The sequence below is a fragment of the Saccostrea cucullata genome, unplaced genomic scaffold (assembly GCF_032062105.1).
Source record: "Saccostrea cucullata isolate Sc308-1 unplaced genomic scaffold, CSIRO_AGI_Scuc_v1 ctg12128, whole genome shotgun sequence".
NCBI classification, from domain to species: domain Eukaryota; kingdom Metazoa; phylum Mollusca; class Bivalvia; order Ostreida; family Ostreidae; genus Saccostrea; species Saccostrea cuccullata.
The window spans coordinates 1-17,583 of record NW_026930619.1 but is presented as its reverse complement, the minus strand read 5'-3'; the positions used below and the strand labels follow the sequence as shown (position 1 = coordinate 17,583).

Here is a 17,583-nt window from a genome sequence, read left to right as displayed (position 1 = left end):
TTATTTCAAGGAAAACAAGAAAACCTGTCACAAAAATATAAAACATTTGATGCATGAAAGACATTGAACAAGCATATACAATGTACCACCTGAAACACATTATAAAGATTTGCAAAAAGATGAGCAATTTAATTTGGGGGGCGAGCAGATTTAAAAAAAAAACATGTCATAAACATACACATGTATATTTTCAATCAAAAATGGCATAAAATAAAACTGTGAAATATTTGTCATTGTAAGGGTTGTACAAATTGTACAGAATTTGAATGCTGCATTTGAGAACCAAAAAGCAATCTTTTTTTTCATCTGTACTATCACAGTTTTGACAAATTCGAATGTGTTTGTATCCTGTGAAATTTGTTGTGTGAGGTTAACATTAAACAATTTTCTTTTATTTAAAATTGTTCAGCCCATCAAAGTGCAAAACACGCAAAAAATAAATGTACAATTTAATGAAGGGAATATTCCATTCAAACTTAATAAGTTTTAATAATCATATGTGTCCAAGAACAATCTTTTTCAACAGGTATTAAAAATGTTAAAAATCTTAAGCAATTTTTTTTTATTTGAGCCAATAGATAAATCAAGATGATATGCATCACAGTATCAATTCAGTGTTCTCCATTTGCTTATCTCATAACATAAAAAATGTAATATGTACATTAGAATGGAGTCAGCTGACATTCATATGGACTAGATAAGACTGTTGTGACAATAAAACAGCCCAAAATATTGTCACTTTGACATTTTTTTTTTACAATTGTTAAAATGCAAAATAGTAATAATGCAAAAATATAATAATATCAGTATATTACCTTTGTATTGCTAAAAAAATTTGCATTGTTACATACTGAAAACCAACTTTTATTTGTGAAGACTTTTTCACGATTTACCGGGGTTAAACTAGTTCGCGAAAATAAATTTTTGCGATCAAACCTTTTTGGATGTGTTGTTAAAAGACAGAGACTTTAAGGACTGGTTTGCGGCGAGAAATATTCGCGATTAAAAGACTCCCGTGAACCTCACGAAAAATTCTCGCAAGCAAAAAAAAGTTGGTTTACATACAATTTTATGGAACCATTCTTCCAAACTTCCTATCACTCAGTAATAACACACTACCCTTACATTGTGTATACAGCAACAACAGAAGAACGTTGTCCATGTAAAGCAGTACTGGGAGTCCTCTATGACAACAATGTCAACAACTTCTCCAAATATTCCCAGAATTCCACTTTTCCAAACCTTCCCAGAATTCCCTGGCTGTCAATCACTCTCGCTATCATCGTCACTTAGTTCCAGATCTTTACCTGTATATAAAGAAAGAAAATTAATTCATTCATATGCTTAAACCCGAAGGAAGCAAATTAACTTGGGGGGAGGGGGGGGCACAATCAAACATTATCAGTTAGAGGCACTATCAAGTTCAACAACCCAAAATTCCTTGAAATGCAAAATCGAAGGTCATCAGATGCTATTATTGATGGGGTTGGAGCACGAAGTAGCTTTTTTTTCAAAAGTATTTCAAAATAAGTAGGGGGGAGGGGGGGGGGCAGCTGTGTCCCTCCCTTAACCAATACAAATGGTATTCGGATCATTTCCTTGGCATTGAATAGAAAGTAAGATAAAATTACTTGCAAAGACTGAGCTTTGGTAAAAATGCAGCACAACCATGCATTACATACACTGAGTTCAACATTACTCAGAATGTTGAAGTTATGTGTTAAACTTTAAGGATTTTATTGGGGGTGGAGTGTGAGTGTGTGTGTGTGTGTGTGTGGGGGGGGGGGGGGGGGGGTTGTTTTTAACATGTGTTAAACACTTACCGGTACACATGATATATATATATATATATATATCAGAGGTTAGCTGCAGATCTGTAGCGTTATGGTTTTATATTTGTCTTTGACCATAACGCTACAGGTCCTGTAGTGCAAAAAAGGTGCAATTTACGGCGCAATATTTTTTGCGCTCTTTGGGGGAGAATTTCTTCCCTTTCTAGCATTGGTCAATCAACTACCTTTCAACTCCTTATTCTGGACACATTTTGTAGCCAATATGTATAGTTTATCCACATCCAAACCGTTCATAGTTGTGTTTACAGGCAATAAACTCGTTTGAAGTGAATTTTCAGTTATCTAAGAAATAATTTAATCAAACAAGTTCATTATTTGTATAGACGACTAAAAAGCGTTGGGAGATGGATAAAATACACAGATTAGTTGAATAATGTGTCTAGAATTAGGAGTTGAAAGGTAGTTGGTTGACCGATGCTGGAAAGTGGAGAAAAGAGCGCAAAAATATTGCGCCGTAAATTGCACTTTTTTGCATTACGGGATCTGTAGCGTTATGGTCAAAGACAAATATAAAACCATAACGCTACAGATCTGCAGCTAATCAGAGGTGAGTTGTTTTAGACTTACCCAGGATGTTGGAGGCTGGAGGGACTGACTGATAGAGAGGCTGGGTTCCAAACAGACCCTGTCCTGATTTATCTGTAACCAAATAAATCTAAAAATAACTATTACATCACACAGGTAACAGGAGGGGCTGACTGATAGAGAGGCTGGGATCCAAACAGACCCTGTCCTGATTTATCTGTAACCAAATAAAACTAAAAATAACTATTACATCACACAGGTAACAGGAGGGGCTGACTGATAGAGAGGCTGGGATCTAAACAGACCCTGTCCTGATTTATCTGTAACCAAATAAATCTAAAAATAACTATTACATCACACAGGTAACAGGAGGGGCTGACTGATAGAGAGGCTGGGATCCAAACAGACCCTGTCCTGATTTATCTGTAACCAAATAACACTAAAAATAACTATTACATCACACAGGTAACAGGAGGGACTGACTGATAGAGAGGCTGGGATCTAAACAGACCCTGTCCTGATTTATCTGTAACCAAATAACACTAAAAATAACTATTACATCACACAGGTAACAGGAGGGACTGACTGATAGAGAGGCTGGGATCCAAACAGACCCTGTCCTGATTTAACTGTAACCAAATAAAACTAAAAATAACTATTACATCATACAGGTAACAGGAGGGACTGACTGATAGAGAGGCTGGGATCTAAACAGACCCTGTCCTGATTTATCTGTAACCAAATAAAACTAAAAATAACTATTACATCACACAGGTAACAGGAGGGAATGACTGATAGAGAGGCTGGGATCCAAACAGACCCTGTCCTGATTTATCTGTAACCAAATAAAACTAAAAATAACTATTACATCACACAGGTAACCCCCAAAAAACCCTGCCTTGATTTTCTATAACGAAATAAAATCTCCACATCAGAGAACAATCTAAAAATAACAATTCCATCTTACCGGTAACCCCCCCCCCCAAAAAAAAAACTGTGTTTCCCCCTTTTGATTTGTTTAATTTTTTTCTTCAGATACTGAAAGATTATTTTGATTTGAAGGTGGACACTTGACAAATGAAAAAAAAACCTTGAAGAGGTTCAGGATGAGACACAGATGATCTGTAATCAATCCAGAAAACTGGTTGGGTTGATATATTGGGTAGGGCTGGGCAAATATATCGATATTTCAATATATTGCAATACAATGACAAAAAATATCGTATCGCAATACGATTTTGAAATATCGATATATTGGCAATATGCTTAGGTTAAGGAATTTTGTCATTAAAATGATTAAATATAAAAAAAGACTTGGGATAGCTTGTTATTAAGCCAAACAGTAAGACAAAAGTTGTTTTGTGGAAACATTTAAGAGCTAAACTTAAATGAAATCAACAAGATTTTTTTTCCGTGTTGGTAAATTATCATAGTTATGTACATTCTGCATGTAAATTAAGGTAAATAAAGTAAGAAAATGCCATTTTTATCACACTGAAAATATTGCAATACATATCGCAATACAGTTAAAAATATCGCAATATATCGCAATACGAAATCTCGGGTCAATACCCAGCCCTAATATTGGGTGACAAAGTGTAAAGGTTCTCACCATTGTTTGTTTTGGACTCGTCTTCTGAGTCACTAGCCGAGTTATCCGAGTCGCTGGATGAGTCACTACTGCTGCTGATAAATCCAATCCAACCTAAACAGAGAAAATACTATTATAATACATGTACAGGGTATAACTGCTGCTGATAAATCCAATCCAACCTAAACAGAGAAAATACTATTATAATACATGTACAGGGTATAACTGCTGCTGATAAATCCAATCCAACCTAAACAGAGAAAATACTATTATAATACAGGGTATAACTGCTGCTGATAAATCCAATCCAACCTAAACAGAGAAAATACTACTATAATACAGGGTATAACTGCTGCTGATAAATCCAATCCAACCTAAACAGAGAAAATACTATTATAATACAGGGTATAACTGCTGCTGATAAATCCAATCCAACCTAAACAGAGAAAATACAATTATAATACAGGGTATAACTGCTGCTGATAAATCCAATCCAACCTAAACAGAGAAAATACTATCATAATACAGGGTATAACTGCTGCTGATAAATCCAATCCAACCTAAACAGAGAAAATACTATTATAATACAGGGTATAACTGCTGCTGATAAATCCAATCCAACCTAAACAGAGAAAATACTACTATAATACATGTACAGGGTATAACTGCTGCTGATAAATCCAATCCAACCTAAACAGAGAAAATACTACTATAATACAGGGAATAACTGCTGCTGATAAATCCAATCCAACCTAAACAGAGAAAATACTATTATAATACAGGGTATAACTGCTGCTGATAAATCCGATCCAACCTAAACAGAGAAAATACTACTATAATACATGTACAGGGTATAACTGCTGCTGATAAATCCAATCCAACCTAAACAGAGAAAATACTACTATAATACAGGGAATAACTGCTGCTGATAAATCCAATCCAACCTAAACAGTGAAAATACTATTATAATACAGGGTATAACTGCTGCTTATAAATCCAATCCAACCTAAACAGAGAAAATACTATCATAATACAGGGTATAACTGCTGCTGATAAATCCAATCCAACCTAAACAGAGAAAATACAATTATAATACATGTACAGGGTATAACTGCTGCTGATAAATCCAATCCAACCTAAACAGAGAAAATACTACTATAATACATGTACAGGGTATAACTGCTGCTGATAAATCCAATCCAACCTAAACAGAGAAAATACAATTATAATACATGTACAGGGTATAACTGCTGCTGATAAATCCAATCCAACCTAAACAGAGAAAATACTATTATAATACATGTACAGGGTATAACTGCTGCTGATAAATCCAATCCAACCTAAACAGAGAAAATACTATTATAATACAGGGTATAACTGCTGCTGATAAATCCAATCCAACCTAAACAGAGAAAATACTACTATAATACAGGGTATAACTGCTGCTGATAAATCCAATCCAACCTAAACAGAGAAAATACTATTATAATACAGGGTATAACTGCTGCTGATAAATCCAATCCAACCTAAACAGAGAAAATACAATTATAATACAGGGTATAACTGCTGCTGATAAATCCAATCCAACCTAAACAGAGAAAATACTATCATAATACAGGGTATAACTGCTGCTGATAAATCCAATCCAACCTAAACAGAGAAAATACTATTATAATACAGGGTATAACTGCTGCTGATAAATCCAATCCAACCTAAACAGAGAAAATACTACTATAATACATGTACAGGGTATAACTGCTGCTGATAAATCCAATCCAACCTAAACAGAGAAAATACTACTATAATACAGGGAATAACTGCTGCTGATAAATCCAATCCAACCTAAACAGAGAAAATACTATTATAATACAGGGTATAACTGCTGCTGATAAATCCGATCCAACCTAAACAGAGAAAATACTATTATAATACATGTACAGGGTATAACTGCTGCTGATAAATCCAATCCAACCTAAACAGAGAAAATACTATTATAATACAGGGTATAACTGCTGCTGATAAATCCAATCCAACCTAAACAGAGAAAATACTACTATAATACAGGGTATAACTGCTGCTGATAAATCCAATCCAACCTAAACAGAGAAAATACTATTATAATACAGGGTATAACTGCTGCTGATAAATCCAATCCAACCTAAACAGAGAAAATACAATTATAATACAGGGTATAACTGCTGCTGATAAATCCAATCCAACCTAAACAGAGAAAATACTATCATAATACAGGGTATAACTGCTGCTGATAAATCCAATCCAACCTAAACAGAGAAAATACTATTATAATACAGGGTATAACTGCTGCTGATAAATCCAATCCAACCTAAACAGAGAAAATGCTACTATAATACATGTACAGGGTATAACTGCTGCTGATAAATCCAATCCAACCTAAACAGAGAAAATACTACTATAATACAGGGAATAACTGCTGCTGATAAATCCAATCCAACCTAAACAGAGAAAATACTATTATAATACAGGGTATAACTGCTGCTGATAAATCCAATCCAACCTAAACAGAGAAAATACTACTATAATACATGTACAGGGTATAAATGCTGCTGATAAATCCAATCCAACCTAAACAGAGAAAATACTACTATAATACAGGGAATAACTGCTGCTGATAAATCCAATCCAACCTAAACAGTGAAAATACTATTATAATACAGGGTATAACTGCTGCTTATAAATCCAATCCAACCTAAACAGAGAAAATACTATATAATACAGGGTATAACTGCTGCTGATAAATCCAATCATGTACAGGGTATAACTGCTGCTGATAAATCCAATCCAACCTAAACAGAGAAAATACATTATAATACAGGGTATAACTGCTGCTGATAAATCCAATCCAACCTAAACAGAGAAAATAACCTAAAATCCAATCCAACCTAAACAGAGAAAATACAATTATAATACATGTACAGGGTATAACTGCTGCTGATAAATCCAATCCAACCTAAACAGAGAAAATACAATTATAATACATGTACAGGGTATAACTGCTGCTGATAAATCCAATCCAACCTAAAGAGAAAATACTACTACTATAATAATGTACAGGGTATAACTGCTGCTGATAAATCCAATCCAACCTAAACAGAGAAAATACTAAATATAAATCCAATCCAACCTAAACAGAGAAAATACTACTATAATACAGGGAATAACTGCTGCTGATAAATCCAATCCAACCTAAACAGAGAAAATACTATTATAATACAGGGTATAACTGCTGCTGATAAATCCAATCCAACCTAAACAGAGAAAATACTATCATAATACAGGGTATAACTGCTGCTGATAAATCCAATCCAACCTAAACAGAGAAAATACATACAGGGTATAACTGCTGCTGATAAATCCAATCAAACCTAACGACAAATTGGCCACAGATTAAATTTTTTTAATACAGCTAAATAGGAATAGAATTAACATCACACAAAATCATCCTGATACTTTTTAGTTTTTTCTAGATTTGTATTATATAGGGTTATAGCTCGAGCTGCTGATAAATCCAATCCAACCTAAACAGAGAAAATACACTCGCAATTATCGGTAATACTTTATCAATACAGGGTATAACTGCTGCTGATAAATCCAATCCAACCTAAACAGAGAAAAAATACTAATAATACATGGCCGTACAGGGTATAACTGCTGCTGATAAATCCGATCCAACCTAAACAGAGAAAATACTATTATAATACAGGGTATAACTGCTGCTAATGAATCCAATCCAACCTAAACAGAGAAAATACTATTATAATACAGGGTATAACTGCTGCTGATAAATCCAATCCAACCTAAACAGAGAAAATACTATTAATACATATAACTGCTGCTGATAAATCCACAGGAAAATACAATTATAATACATGTATAACTGCTGCTGATAAATCCAATCCAACCTAAACAGAGAAAATACTACTATAATACATGTACAGGAATAACTGCTGCTGATAAATCCAATCCAACCTAAACAGAGAAAATACTATTATACATACAGGGTATAACTGCTGCTGATAAATCCAATCCAACCTAAACAGAGAAAATACTATCATAATACAGGGTATAACTGCTGCTGATAAATCCAATCCAACCTAAACAGAGAAAATACTATTATAATACAGGGTATAACTGCTGCTGATAAATCCAATCCAACCTAAACAGAGAAAATACTATTATAATACAGGGTATAACTTGCTGATGAATCCGATCCAACCTAAACAGAGAAAATACTATTATAATACAGGGTATAACTGCTGCTAATGAATCCGATCCAACCTAAACAGAGAAAATACTCCTATTATAATACAGGGTATAACTGCTGCTGATAAATCCAATCCAACCTAAACAGAGAAAATACTATTATAATGACAGGGTATAACTGCTGCTGATAGGAGAAAATGACTATTATAATACAGGGTATGCTTTTTAGTGATTGTTTTTGTTTTGTGTTGGTGATAAATCCAATTTTAAACAGAGAAAATACTATTATAATACAGGGTATAACTGCTGCTGATAAATCCAATCCAACCTAAACAGAGAAAATACTTATAATATATAACTGCTGCATGATAAATCCAATGATAACTGCTGCTGATAAATCCAATCCAACCTAAACAGAGAAAATACTAATATAATACAGGGTCTAACTGCTGCTGATAAATCCAATCCAACCTAAACAGAGAAAATACTATAATACCAGGGTATAACTGCTGCTGATAACCAATCCAGAGAAAATGAAAATATAACTGCTGCTGATAAATCCATGTGGTTAACTGAAAAGAAAATACTATTATAATACAGGGTATAACTGCTGCTGATAAATCCAATCCAACCTAAACAGAGAAAATACTACTATAATACAGTACAGGGTATAAATGCTGCTTATAAATCCAATCCAACCTAATCCTAGTAACTACTCTTATAATACTGGGTATAACTGCTGCTGATAAATCCAATCCAACCTAAACAGAGAAAATACATCATTATAATACAGGGGGTATAACTGCTACTGATAAATCCAATCCAACCTAAACAGAGAAAATACTACTATAATACAGGGTATAACTGCTGCTGATAAATCCAATCCAACCTAAACAGAGAAAATAATACTATAATACATGTACAGGGTATAACTGGTGCTGATAAATCCGATCCAACCTAAACAGAGAAAATACTATTATAATACAGAGTACAACTACTGCTGATAAATCTACTATAATACAGGGTATAACTGCTGCTGATAAATCCAATCCAACCTAGACAGAGAAAATACTACTATAATACAGGGTATAACTGCTGCTGATAAATCCAATCCAACCTAAACAGAGAATAATACTGATAAATATAATACAGAGAAAATACTATCATAATACAGGGTATAACTGCTGCTGATGAATCCGATCCAACCTAAACAGAGAAAATACTATTATAATACAGGGTATAACTGCTGCTGATGAATCCGATCCAACCTAAACAGAGAAACTACTATTATAATACAGGGTATAACTTGCTGATGAATCCGATCCAACCTAAACAGAGAAAATACTATTATAATACAGGGTATAACTGCTACTGATGAATCCGATCCAACCTAAACAGAGAAAATATAAATACAGGGAATAACTGCTGCTGATAAATCCAATCCAACCTAAACAGTGAAAATACTATTATAATACAGGGTATAACTGCTGCTTATAAATCCAATCCAACCTAAACAGAGAAAATACTATCATAATACAGGGTATAACTGCTGCTGATAAATCCAATCCAACCTAAACAGAAAACATACTATTACAGTCAAACCTGTTTTAAGAGGCCACTTGTGGGAGAACGACAAATTGGCCACATAAGACAGGTGGCCTCTTATTCCAGGTTTCAAACCATGGAATAAAAAATTGCAACCACGGTTGTATATTTATTTTCAAATGTATCCAAATCCACAATTTTAACATATTAAAAAACTAGGAAGTTTTAAGTCACATGAGATCCTTTTTCTGCATTTCATTTCACATGAATTTAGGAAAGAAATCTATTATAATTTTTTTAGTGTTGTTTTTGTTTTGTGTTGGTGATTTTATTTTTAACAGCTAAATAGGAATAGAATTAACATCACACAAAATCATGAAATGTTCTAACATAATACATGTAGCATTTCCCTGATGCTGTGCAAAGCTTTTTAGTTTTTTCTAGATTTGTATTATATAGGGTTATAGCTCGAGACTGACCACTTGACTTGATAACCTCAGACGAAATTGAAAAATATTATTATGTGTTGAGTTTATATAATGAATTGTGACATATTCAACAGCTGTTCATCAACTTACTTTCTTAAATAAAGAGTAAAAAAAATGTAAACAATAAATAATTTAATCATATTAATTAAATCATTAAATCCTGACAGAATTCAAATTACACTCGCAATTATCGGTAATTACTTCATTATCAGCTGTTTATGTTTGGCTTCTCGAGGATACGAGGTCACGTGCTCAGGCGGAAGTCATGTGACAAAACAGACAAAATGGCCGCTGAAAACAGGCATGTTGACTGCGCGGGACCTGAAAACACTGGCCACTGGCCGCGTTAGACAGGTGGCCGCTTAAATCAGTTAAAATATAGTGAAAAAATGAACGGGCGGGATTGAAACTGGCGGCTCATGAGGAGTGGCCGCTGATTAAGGGTGGCCGTAACAGCAGGTGCGACTGTATAATCAAGGAATAACTGCTGCTGATAAATCCAATCCAACCTAAACAGAGAAAATACTATCATAATACAGGGTATAACTGCTGCTGATAAATCCAATCCAACCTAAACAGAGAAAATACTATTATAATACAGGGTATAACTGCTGCTGATAAATCCAATCCAACCTAAACAGAGAAAATACTACTATAATACATGTACAGGGTATAACTGCTGCTGATAAATCCAATCCAACCTAAACAGAGAAAATACTACTATAATACAGGGAATAACTGCTGCTGATAAATCCAATCCAACCTAAACAGAGAAAATACTATTATAATACAGGGTATAACTGCTGCTGATAAATCCAATCCAACCTAAACAGAGAAAATACTACTATAATACATGTACAGGGTATAACTGCTGCTGATAAATCCAATCCAACCTAAACAGAGAAAATACTACTATAATACAGGGAATAACTGCTGCTGATAAATCCAATCCAACCTAAACAGTGAAAATACTATTATAATACAGGGTATAACTGCTGCTTATAAATCCAATCCAACCTAAACAGAGAAAATACTATCATAATACAGGGTATAACTGCTGCTGATAAATCCAATCCAACCTAAACAGAAAACATACTATTATAATCAAGGAATAACTGCTGCTGATAAATCCAATCCAACCTAAACAGAGAAAATACTATCATAATACAGGGTATAACTGCTGCTGATAAATCCAATCCAACCTAAACAGAGAAAATACTATCATAATACAGGGTATAACTGCTGCTGATAAATCCAATCCAACCTAAACAGAGAAAATATTATCATTATACAGGGTATAACTGCTGCTGATAAATCCAATCCAACCTAAACAGAAAACATACTATTATAATACAGGGTATAACTGCTGCTGATAAATCCAATCCAACCTAAAGAGAGAAAATACTACTATAATACATGTACAGGGTATAACTGCTGCTGATAAATCCAATCCAACCTAAACAGAGAAAATACTATTATAATACAGGGAATAACTGCTGCTGATAAATCTACTATAATACAGTAAACCATTTACATTTGCAAATGTTTGCCCTTATATGACACTATTTGAAAAAGGCGATTTTAGATATTAGTAAAACATGTTTCTCATGTGACCATAAATTGATTGTTTAGTTATAAGTGATCTACGTAATTTCATTGTGACGTCATAAGTGATCGACATGTTAAACACATTCAAATTATCCCTTTGAATTTTGAAAAAATGTAAATCTCTTATGGATTTAAAACTTCAGTGCCTTACTATTTTTAATAAAATCAGTCATCCAAATATAAATTTAAGCATGATAAGTAATAAGGTATCATTTTTTTAGTTTTATTGGGATGTTAAACGGGTTGGCACATGATCAAATCTTCCATTCAAATGAGATTTGATCACATGACCAACCTGTTTTACATCAAAATAAAATTCAAAAAAATGATACCTTATTTCTCTTAAGTAAACCTTGTAATATTTGATGAAAACAAGTCTGTCTTACTCTGTTCGGGTTTCTGGGAGTCCTCCGTTTTAGGCTCGTCGTGTACGGGGGTGACGGTCGGGGATTCTACCTGGGGGGTCGGGGGGCTGACGCTGATTGAAGACGAGGCCACGGCTTTCTGTTTGACTGGGGACCTCTTGTTGACATCCACAGGGGTCAAAGGTCGGCTGCTCTGGGATATTTTACTACTGCCCTCCATTCTGTTAAAACATAATATTATAAATGCAATACTGTTTATTCTTTATTTTTTGCGAGTACTTATTGTTGTGAATGGGCTCTTCAATGGCAAATCGTGAGAATTATAATTGATTTCGCAAATGGCCAACTGATCAAGAGATCTTACATAAATGTCATCACTAAAAAAAAACAATCAAGAAATTTTATTTCCCATGTGGTGCTTCTTGTGAAATTACCTGATAATTAATTTCACATGTATATTAGGAATCTACAATATTATTTTTAATTTTTTTAAATATTGTATTAAAGTGACAAGAAATAGAGGCATTTTCCTTTCTCTCTGTACTTGAAAGTTACAAATTGAACTCACTGAAAGAGATAAAATCAAAATAGTCAATTTACTTTATTCCTCCATCAATGTACTGGTTCATCATAGGCGCAATAAAAAAAAAATCAAAGTACTGTGAGTACTGAAAGACGGTGGCATGAATGATTTTGTTTATTTAACGTACATTTATTAAAAATAGAATAAAATTTTCAGCAGTGATAGATTTTTCTGGCTAGCAATTACTGCGACACGGGATCTTAATTTGAATTAAAGGCTAATATCCATGTCACGCAGTGGGAGTCGAATCTGCTACGTAAGGATGGACTTCTTCCAGTCCATTAGATAGAATGATCTATCGTTAAAATGATAAATGTCCTACGGACCCGGTGTAACGGCTTGTCCCGAGACACAGTTAGATTATTCTAACTACATGTACAAGTCTGTGAGTCCAAAGCGAACCCGCTACCGTTACGTCAGATGGCGACTTGCATTAAATAAGATAAAATGTTTTAAGTTTTTGTAAAATAAATTGGGAATTATTTAAAATTTTACTCCGATATTTCACAATATATCTACCTGTATTTTAATATAGAAATTTATATTTTGGACCAAAAATTAAATTGTAATGAATTCTTACTGTGATCTAGAATGTTTACGCACTATCTTAAGTACATTTGTCATCAAAAACACAGCAAACTTCAAATAGGTATATGCATTTATAAACAAACAATTGCAAATTATAAGATTTCATTTAATGTGTTACGGATGATAATGTCAAATTGTCTAAAGCAGCGTCAAGTTTCCTCTTTGATAAAAACACGTTGGGTAATTCCCACTTAAATCAAGAAATATCATTGATGCACAAATTTGAGTTTCCCTTAATTCTTCAAATAACAGTCAGAAACCAATATCGTGCACAAAAGGGGCCTGGTGAAGATTTATTAGTACTAAAGTTATGGATAAATATTTTTACTATCATTCAACTAAATATTAATCTTATACATATATTGGCTATCAACATACATTGTCAGCGCCTTTTTGCTATTTCTGTAACTGTTTGTTCTACCCTTGGATTTGATTAAAACGATTATCTTAGAAAACTCCCATTTCTATATAACACTAAAGAGGAAAAAACTGAACTGCTTTCTAGACCAAAATCTATTTAAGACTTTTATTTCGAAACAAAACTCGTATTATTTTCATAACCGGGGTTTTTATCGTGTGTAACATTAAAGCATGTTGATAAAGTTTTATTTTTTTGTCTAAAGTGTATCAAAAGAATTCAGATACATTAAGATATGATAAATAAATACTTGTTAAAAATTTCATATTGCAACGCCCACTATTTTACGAGAAAAACCCTTTGTACATGACAACCCTCGTATACTGCTCGAAAAAAGAGAAAAAAACAGAATAACAAAATATTTTTCTGTCTCTATTTTCCGTCGTCTCAGGCCTCGATCAGAGTCTGTATATATTATACGTATGGAGCTTTCCCCAGAATTGAATATCTTATACATTTTCGCCGTGGTTTGCGATGATGTTATTTCTCATACGCAATATTCTAATATGCAACGTCCCTGCGAGTCCCAGTGCATATTTACTGCTCGATGAACACACTAGAAGACTGACCGAAATTCAGCCCAAAGCCACATTCCTTTCTATGTGATTCAGCTAAAATCACATAAAAATCTTAGTACTAATATTAATTCATGCACTTGTATTTGAGTTCCTTTTTCGTATATTTTCGGTTAAATTTATTAGAGGCACGCTAGAGTATCTAATAAATAGGAATAAAATATATGGGTAAATTTTTTCCGTTATAGTCTTTGTAATTATAAATTTGACAAATTATACGTTAAGTCGTTTTTGTATCTGAGATAATCAAACAAAGTCTTATTTTCAAAAACTAGAATGATGATAAACTTAGCAAATTTTATGGCATCATATACCTCCAACAACCGTCACTATGAACTGATTAAGATGTAGTGATCTCTTTTCTTCTTTCCTAAAATACATATCTTCGTTTTACTAATATAGCATTGAAAACAGATACAAGAAACAGCCAAAAGACTTTGTTAAATTACATCAATCTATTCAAGTTTTATTGTAAAAAAAAATCCACAAAGCAGTATTTCAGTAAAAAACAGCCGTGTGTTGTTTAGCAATTATTTATTACTAGCATTTGATTTCAGAGTTATATTTTTCAACAAATATTCGGTAATTTAAAGAAACACAACGTGCATAGAAAAATGATTTTTCCAACATGTGAGAAAAAACAAGAAAATTGTGTACGACTTGACATGTGTAGTTTGCACATGAATATACGAGTCGGTTGGTGTACGAGTTAGTTTAGTTCAGTGTAATGAATATTCATGAGGCGACAAATACTGATAACGCCAATTATCAGGAGTTAGGCTTTGTATCCATCAACGAAATGTCTTTAAAATAACTTCAATGTATTTGTTACCTATGTACATTTTATTTTCAAACATCGAAATCAGTCTACTTTCATTATTTTGACTTTGCAAAAATCGCCGCTAGGGTCCCCGTGTGTTTACACTGACCAGCAGCTATAGACTGTGGCTATAAATAGCCACCGTCTAATCATGTGCAGGGCTGTCAAATAGCTAGACAGAAGCAGCCTTGCTTATTGGCGGAATCAAGAGCAGCCATGTAAATATATAAAGAATAACTGTCTTATTTTTCGATTTCATGACGATGATTTATCGATTGGCCTGCGTGATAATTTTATGCCTTTGGCATTTATGCTAATTATCAAGCAAGCCAGTGGATTGATAACATCATGAAATCAAAACTCAGACAGTTATTCCTTAATGATTTTAGACAAACCTGGTCTTTTTTAAGTTGACGGTGTTGGAGAGTCGCTCCAGAGTGAATGCCCCTGTCTGATGGTCTATAATTAGAACGCATTCTTTAGGACTCGGCCGCTTGTTGCCTTTGTACATGGTGTGTGAAGTACCAGAACCCTACAAGGCGGAGATCAATTGTCCAAGTTTCATATATATCAATGAGAAAAGCTGATGTGATACATGTATGTTGAACAATGATATCTTAAACAGATATATAGGATACTGATTTCTCGCATAATCACCAGTGAAAGATTGACTTGTCCGGTGTGAGACAGCAGTGTGAGATTTTTCTGTCTTACACTGTGTATTACTACGCCACGAACGAGAACGTAAACATCCCGTCATTATATAAAGAAACTGTATCAAAGTAAAAAAATATAACACACAATTAAGCTGTTGTCATTTAACTTATTAATATAAACTTATATTTCATTCAAAATATTGTCGTGTTTTCACATTTTAATGGCACTATTTTTATATTGCGGAATGATTCTTCTTTTACGCTGTCGGATAGATAAGATTTTTATTCCCAGTTTTTATCTTTCTGATTAATTTACACGGACTGAAAATTATTTTATCAGTTTACACTGCGTGTAAACCATTTTCAGGTACGTTCTCTCCGATGGTGTATTCAGCTTTTAAATTAGATGGAAAATTAAAAATATTTTTTTAGCCCCATCATGGCGACGTCATTGACAGGCCGTTATTTTCGATAAAATAATGCGAGAAAAATAATCATTCATTACATACTCATGTGGGAATAGTGAAATTCCACCTCGGGGCCAAGATTCACGGTCTAGGACTCGGCAAAGCCTCGTCCTAGACTGTGAATCTTGTCCCCTCGGTGGAATTTCATTATCCCACACTCGTAGTAATGAATGATTCTATTAATCTCTTTAATATCTGATACATAAAAGACTGATCTTAAAGACTGAAAAACTCAAATACTGATATCTTAAATATTAATGATTTCTGAGTGACTGATTTCACAAATGCCTTGGAAAAAAGCCTTACCTTCTATCACGTTTTTTTTACCCTCACCCAAACATCGCTTATATTTCTGAATTCAAGACAGTAACCATGTTTTCTTTATATATATAGAACTGATATGTTTATCTTGATGTACAGTCTATATATGGAAGTGGCATTTTTATCTTGACGTAGTGTATATATAATATAAAAGAAACATATTTACATTGATTAGTCTATATATAGAAGTGTCATCTTTACCTCGACATAGTCTATATATTTAGAAGTGTCATCTTTACCTCAACGTATTCTATATTTAGAAGTGTCATCTTTACCTCGACGTAGTCTATATTTAGAAGTGTCATCTTTACCTCAACGTATTCTATATTTAGAAGTGTCATCTTTACCTCGACGTAGTCTATATTTAGAAGTGTCATCTTTACCTCGACATAGTCTATATTTAGAAGTGTCACCTTTACCTCGATGTAGTCTATATTTAGAAGTGTCATCTTTACCTCGACATAGTCTATATTTAGAAGTGTCATCTTTACCTCGACGTAGTCTATATTTAGAAGTGTCATCTTTACCTCGATGTAGTCTATATTTAGAAGTGTCATCTTTACCTCGACATAGACTATATTTAGAAGTGTTATCTTTACCTCGACGTAGTCTTTATTTAGAAGTGTCACCTTTACCTCGATGTAGTCTATATTTAGAAGTGTCATCTTTACCTCGACATAGTCTATATTTAGAAGTGTCATCTTTACCTCGACGTAGTCTATATTTAGAAGTGTCATCTTTACCTCGATGTAGTCTATATTTAGAAGTGTCATCTTTACCTCGACATAGTCTATATTTAGAAGTGTTATCTTTACCTCGACGTAGTTTATAAATAGAAGTGTATTGTTTACCTCGACTTAGTCTATAAATAGAAGTGTCATGTTTACCTCGACATGGGGCAGTCCCACTGTCACCTGGTGCCCCTCCCCGACATCCAC

General features: G+C 33.7%; 1 protein-coding gene across 1 annotated transcript; it reads right to left on the bottom strand.

The window, feature by feature from the left end:
• Positions 1–585: 585 nt before the first annotated feature.
• On the bottom strand, positions 586–17,580 carry LOC134229293 (ELL-associated factor 1-like; the record flags this gene model as incomplete). The annotated part of the gene is made up of 6 exons (XM_062711008.1): positions 586–1,307; positions 2,421–2,492; positions 3,991–4,083; positions 12,239–12,438; positions 15,597–15,733; positions 17,533–17,580. Coding segments are annotated over 6 exons (594 nt in total), but the record flags the coding sequence as incomplete, so codon positions are not given.
• Positions 17,581–17,583: the final 3 nt, after the last annotated feature.